This window comes from Sinocyclocheilus grahami, unplaced genomic scaffold (genome assembly GCF_001515645.1).
Source record: "Sinocyclocheilus grahami isolate Dianchi unplaced genomic scaffold, SAMN03320097.WGS_v1.1 scaffold129.1, whole genome shotgun sequence".
NCBI lineage: Eukaryota > Metazoa > Chordata > Actinopteri > Cypriniformes > Cyprinidae > Sinocyclocheilus > Sinocyclocheilus grahami.
This window is the reverse complement of record NW_015505308.1, coordinates 79,627-86,689: the sequence shown is the minus strand read 5'-3', so window position 1 is coordinate 86,689 and position 7,063 is coordinate 79,627. Positions and strand designations below refer to the sequence as shown.

The following is a 7,063-nucleotide window of genomic DNA, read 5'->3' as shown; positions in this document are numbered from 1 at the left end:
TTTCCGCGACATTCTAATTTATTGAGATGCGCCTGTGTATATATATATATATATATATATATATATATATATATATATATGCGCGCAAGCACAAGCTTTCACAGATATTCTGGTTTACACAAATATACAGTATCAGGGCTCAACATTAATGCTTGTCCGGGACAAGTGGATTTTTTGAAAGAGAATTTTACTTGATTTGACTACATTCAGTGGTAAACGGTGACTGACAATAGATAATGTTGACAGTAAGGTCGCACCAAGTTGAGTCTCGCGCAGCCAAACCAAACAAATAAGCATGACAACAAACTTAGAGGGGTCATATGATGCGATTTCAATTTTTCCTTTCTCTTTGGAGTGTTACAAGCTCTTGGTGCATAGATAAGATCTGTAAAGTTGCAAAGACTAAAGTCTCAAACCCAAAGAGATATTCTTTATAAATTTAAAAGTCAGCCACGCCTACCTAAAACGGCTCGTTCTAACACATACCTACGTCGCACTGTGGGAAGATTTGCATAACGCCGCCCAAATGTTCATGCAAAGAAAGAAGGCGTAACTTTTATTCTCACTGTAGTATTGTTGTTGTTGCCGCCGCCATGTCGTGAAGGCGCTGTGTGTTTCGTTGTGAAAGCGAAACTACTAGGTTGGGCTTCCAAAAGAGGACGATATCTGCTTCGTCATGCCTGGAGCTGATCCATATTTTTTTATTTTTGTAAGAAGTCTCTTATGCTCACCAAGGCTGCATTCAGAATCATAATTCGCAGATGAAGAGGAAAAGTTAAACACTATAGCATTTTTTAAAATGAAAATGAGATGAAGTTTTCGCACTAAAAGAGAAGTGATCTCGCGCTCATAGAACTTAAGACGTAGGCTACCAGGCTATATCTGCAGCTAAGCTGAATAAAAAGCAGAATGAACTGAAACGTTAAGACAATAAACACAATAAATAAATAAAATTTATGAATGAAGCAGTGCTAAATGACATTTATTAAAGTACAGAAAGCAGTATTTGTAGTATATAAAACAATCATAAAATTGCCATTAGGAAAAAATATAGATTACAATTATTGTCCAGAAGTGTATTTGATTTCTTATAGCAAATTCAAAGTAAGAGATAAGAAAAGAATTCCTTGTAAAAAAATAAATAAAAATACATACATAAAATTATTGTATTTGACATTTCTGTCACTTCTCAAATGATGGCTATGCCCCTGGCTTGACAAAATTTTAGCCTATACATAATACTTTTAAAGCTCTTTTTTTAAATCTTGGCTTACATAAATTTCTACATATGCCATGTCATAGCATCATTAAACTAACATCTAACAATTGACAAAAGTGTTTTTTTTCTCTAACCTATGGTTCTGTAACCATAAAGGCTGCCGAGTAATTTGCCCCCTGACTAAGCATTTAAAGAATTTAGGGGAGGCATTTAAATATTCCTGTGAATGCACTTAAAGAATGCAGAATCGAATCGTTAATCGAATTTAATTGTGAATCGAATCGTTCTGAATTTGCAAAAATCGTTCTTGAATCGAATAGAAAACCTATGAATCGTGAATCGAATTGATTCGCTGTCTACCCAAAGATTCACAGCTCTATTTAAAACGCATGATTTCAGAGCGATAAACATGCTAATCAGAACCAAAACAGATGTTTTTAGCAGGTCCGAGCTGTAATGGTGCAGCTCTGTTCCAGAAAAGCTGAAACTTCACAGACACACTCTGGGGACACCAGAGACTTATATTAAATAGAGGTCGACCGATGTATCGGTTTTGCCGATTAATCGGGACCGTTAGTTGATTGCTGGAACTATCGGTTATCGGCTAAAATCCATGCCGATAGTTTTCCGGGTTGCGTCCATTGCTGGAGCGGCTGAGAAGGCTCTGCTGTCATTACACAGTGCGAGAGTGGTTGAAATCACTGACAGCACGTGCTATTTGTTTAGACACGTGATACTGCACGCTGGACAGAGCAGGAAACTTCAGACGCGGATTTAAATGCAGCCGACAGAAAATCCTGCCGCGCCACAGAGCGCCATTCACATAGTTTTCCTTTAAATTACATTATATTGGTCCCGAATTGTTGTTAATGTACATAATGAATTGTGTATTGTGCATTTTCAGCAAAACGTTTGTCTTTCTGTGGCTCTAATAAAGTCTGTGTGCTTCATTTATAGAGCTATAATATAGGTCGCGCTTTCTCTTTCCGTTCGCTCCGTTTTTTAAACGCCGAACTTCAAACTCATCCATGCCAAATTGTTCATTCTAGAAGTAAACTTGTGTCTGTTTGGTGATTAAATAAACTGTTTTAGACCGTCCGGAGTGTGTGTGATACCGCGTCCGGAGTGTGTGTGATACCGGTGAGTTCTCCTAGACTCAGCGCTACACTTTTATTTTGATTAGATAATCATCAAGTGTTCAACAATAGAAGCAGGTAAAGTCTGAGAGTATACATACAATATCCATATGTATATAATTTTAATGCTATAGCCGTTGTGTATATATTTAAACATTTTCATCTTTAAGCATGACAGTTTAAATGAAATGGTAGCACTTTAAAATAAGAGTCCATTTGTAGCATTAAGATGAATGAACGCGGTGTACGTATTGTTCCTTGTTAGAGTGTGTTAATTTCAACATTTACTATTACTATTATTATTATTATTTTTACTACTACTAGTAGTATGGTTCAGTACTGGTTTTGTTAATAAAGCACTATTTTAGTTTTTGTTCAGTATCAATTTTAAAACTATCGGTTAATTAACCGGTATCAGCCAGTGTGGTGTGGCCCACCTGCTTCCGCGACCCATGTTTAAATCGGCAAGACATAGAAACACGCGCAAATGATCAATTACGATCCGTTTTACCCGTAGCCCGACTGGAAAACACAACAGCCCCGGGACGTCGGGCTAGCTATTTTGCGAGCCCTGGAAATACAGGTTTGGTATGACATAAGGGCGAGTAAATGAAGATAGAATTAAAATTTTGGGGTGAACTATTTCTTTAATAGACCAGAATATCACTGGATTGGTTTGGCTTTTGATTGGACCAGCAAAACACCACCCAGACTCCCAAGCAACTAGCTCACATTACACTAAACACCACTCCGAACACCCAAGCAAAGTGGCAGAGAGATTTGCAAGCACCACTAACATTTTAAAGAAACATTTAAGAAAAGTGTACTGTAAAAATCCAGTTTCCCCATAATCCCTAATAGATAAGCAAGCACATCCCATCAGCCTCACGTCCAGTCAGAGCAGATCAGAACTAAAACTAAACAGAAGGGCAATGCTACAGCTGTTCCAGACAAGCAGAATCAATCATAACGGGCCGTATGCATCATAAACACAAGAGCTCGGCCAACTTACAACCCCAGCGGTTCACTGGGACATGGCCCTAAAGCACACATGATGAACGACTTCATACAACCATGATTCATCATTCTGTTCGCTGCTGAATCAAACGCATTACAATGGTTTGATGGTTCACTCTATTTTCGGAAAGCGTGCTGTAAAAATAGTTTACAGTGTGCTCTGACACCGCATGATGAAATGAGGCGCATTCTGAGTTTATGCAGATATCATAATAATTGATCATCTTCTACTTCTGAATTTAAAGAACTCATCAACACATGCTTTCTGAACATGGTTGTCTTACTGCAATGGAAGCAGAAGCTGTGTTCAATTTTTATATCAACGTATTAAAATTATATTTGGGTTAATTGTGTAGTTGATTGAAATAGCTCAAGCTGATTGCAAATTTAAGCAAATGAAAAGAAAAAAGAAAAAAAAACATTTGCATAATGATTCGTTCTGATAAAATAAACATCAAAAGGAGCTCGCAAACAATTTGGTATTTAAACAGACATGGCCTACTGACTAACTAATGTGACCAGACTTCAGATATGAAAAAGATGAAAAGGTTCACATGCTTAGAGGAATAATTCACACATCATTGTAAATGATCGTCATTGTTTATTTATAAATAATGTTGCAACAGATTTATATTTAGAAGTTATGGGATATATAGTTCTTTTGAACGTTCTATTCATCAAAAATCTCTTTCAAAATGTGTCAGAGTCTGCACAAAAATATTAATAACAACTGTTTTTAATGTTGATAATACTATGATTTTTTAGCATTAAATCAGCATGTTAGAATGATACGGGAATAAATTACATGAAATTTAACATTTTTTATTTTAAAACGTTTGTCTTTCTGTGGCTCTAATAAAGTCTGTGTGCTTCATTTATAGAGCTATAATATAGGTCGCGCTTTCTCTTTCCGTTCGCTCCGTTTTTTAAACGCCGAACTTCAAACTCATCCATGCCTCATTATTCATTCTTGAAGTAAACTTGTGTCCGTTTGGTGATTAAATAAACTGTTTTAGATCGCTGCTCGAGTTGAACGCGACGCGTCCGGAGTGTGTGTGATACCGGCGAGTTCTCCTAGACTTTTATTTTGATTAGATAATCATCAAGTGTTCAACAATAGAAGCAGGTAAAGTCTGAGAGTATACATACAATATCCATATGTATATCATTTTAATGCTATAGCCTTTGTGTATATATTTAAAGATGTGCATCTTTAAGCATGACAGTTTAAATGAAATGGTAGCACTTTAAAATAAGAGTCCATTTGTAGCATTAAGATGAATGAACGCGGTGTACGTATTGTTCCTTGTTAGAGTGTGTTAATTTCAACATTTACTATTATTGTTATTTTTTTATAGACATTAACCATATCTACTACTAGTATGGTTCAGTACTGTTTTTGTTAATAAAGCACTATTTTAGTTTTTGTTCAGTATCAATTTTAAAACTATCGGTTAATTAATCGGTATCAGCCAGTGTGGTCCAACCTAGCTATCGGTATCGGCAAAATCCACTATCGGTCGACCTCTAATATTAAATATTGTAAAAAGGGGCATAATATGTCTCATTTTAGGCAGTCTTGCTGTTTTTTCCCCTGACACATTCATAATCGTTACTTCTGCCGGTGTGCTGTGGCAAATTTTATGTGTGCGCTTGAGCGCTGATAGGCTATAGGCAATTAAAGGCTCATTATTATGAATTATATGGTTTATTAATATAGACGTGCGATTAGTCGAGTAATAGCTAAACATGAACGACTACTAGTCGACTAGAAAAATCAGTCGAGGGCAGCCCTAGTCACATGATCCTTCAGATATCATTCTAATATGCTGATTTGCTGCTCAATTTTATATATATATATATGTGTGTGTGTGTGTGTATATGTGTGTATGTGTATGCATTTTAAATCAGAAGTGACAGCTGACCTGAGCCCAGCGGCGGATGCAGTCCAAGCAGTAGACGTGTCTGCAGCAGTCGGGTACGGCTCTTTCCGTCCGTCTGGGTCGGTTCAGACAGATTGGGCACCGCTGAGCCTCCTCTTCCTCCAAACTCTCATCTGAGCTCTGCCCACCTGAAAAAAAAAACAAATCACAGAGTTAAAGTTACTTTACTTACCTTTTACAGAATAATGCATTAAATATGAGATGCATCCCAGCCAAATTCAACAACTCATTCCTATATGCCTTGTCCAGTCAAGTGTATGTGAAGTTACAAAGGCAGCATATCCAGATATGAATAAACCCCGCTCACCCTTTCCTGGCCCCTCTTGCATCTTTGGCTCCGGGTCACAGCAGCTCTGAGCCCTGATTTACTGTCCCAACACATTTAAAGAAAAAAACATATAATAAAGCACAACTCTGATACATTTCAATCATCATCATGACAGCGCAACTCAGTCACTGTGTCTTTATTTGCTGTGTTTACTCTCTCTCTCTCTCAACACAGCTGAAGTTTGAGTTGCTCATTAGCAGCCTGTAGCCATGAAAGAGGCATTTAGAGCTCTTTACACTCATTGAAGTTAGTCCTATATGATTAATTAGTATGGATAACATACATAGACACGTATCGAGATGTTTATAAGTTCAGACTCTTGTTTATCAGTGTGACGCGGCTAGCTGTGTTAGCATCCGCTGTCATTAGCACACACTCACCTCCGCGCGCGTCCCTCCACGGCCTTCAGATCATATACTAGCACGCAGGACGCTCCTCAGCGCAAAAACACACTTTTTGTGCACTTTCATGAGCCCTTGCTCTCGTAATTGCGATAGATTTAAAGGCGTCCGGCCACATGTGGGTCAGGAGCTGCAGTTCCGCCTCTTCACCGCTGGGTGGCGCTGCTGCGGGGCATGATGGGAGACTCGGCGCGTCATCACGTAGGGGTTAAGGTTCACGGAACTTCTTCCTGTGGAGGAAAATCTTTTTAAAATAGTCCACCAAAGAGAGCTCCCCTTGCTCAGTACAATTAAAAATGATAAATATGTAAGTAAAAACGTTAAAAAAATTATGAATAAAAACACGCTAGAAAGGATATTCACATTGCCTCTAATTTTTTATTTAGTAATATGAAATGTTAAAATAATAATAATAACAATATATTAATATGATATAAAAACAATCTGTGAAGCCATTTACACACAACAGTGAGTTTAACGTTGATGAAAACGACTACTATTTTTTTTACAGCCAAAACAAATCCTTCCTTGAGTCTTCTTTTTGTTTTTATCGATTAAATGTCTATTAACGGTATCAGAGCGCTGATTGGTTCTTTAAGAATAAATGATAATAAATCTGACCAATAAGAGATCACGTCGCTGCCGCAGCGCTCCGCCTCCTTTTAGTTTCTTTTCCGCTGCATAATTTTTCTAAAGACTAAAGAGTGTTTGGATGTGATCACTGTTGCCGTCTTAAATGTTATTAAGTGTTTCTGTTTAAAACGATCGAGTGATCACACTTTTTAAAAATTACGATAGTATATAATCCAGACGGCGTAACAGAATCATGCATTGCAGAAAGTATCCAGCAGAGGGCGACATTAAACACGAACAAAAGAACAAGTTCTGTCAATTTATCACAAATGCTTTGCGAATATATATATATATATAAACATTCATGAGCAGATTAAAAAAAATCGGTACTTTACATAATAATAATAATGTATAATTTTATAATAATAATAATTTAATAAATGTAT

General features: G+C 37.1%; 1 protein-coding gene across 4 annotated transcripts in view; it reads right to left on the bottom strand.

Moving 5' to 3' along the window:
* Window positions 1-6,227, bottom strand: part of LOC107590503 (protein SCAF11-like) — a 19,046-nt gene extending 12,819 nt beyond the window's left edge. For 2 of the 4 annotated variants that reach the window (XM_016279255.1, XM_016279258.1), the window contains exons 1-3: window positions 6,024-6,227; window positions 5,623-5,683; window positions 5,298-5,443 (exon numbers count right to left, since the gene is read on the bottom strand). In XM_016279255.1, the coding sequence (XP_016134741.1) occupies window positions 5,298-5,443; window positions 5,623-5,644 (168 nt within the window). In that variant the 5' untranslated portion in view covers window positions 5,645-5,683; window positions 6,024-6,227. Of the gene's footprint in view, window positions 1-5,297; window positions 5,444-5,622; window positions 5,695-6,023 lie in introns of all 4 variants that reach the window. The other 2 variants (XM_016279256.1, XM_016279257.1) reach the window with 2 other exon arrangements.
* Window positions 6,228-7,063: the final 836 nt, after the last annotated feature.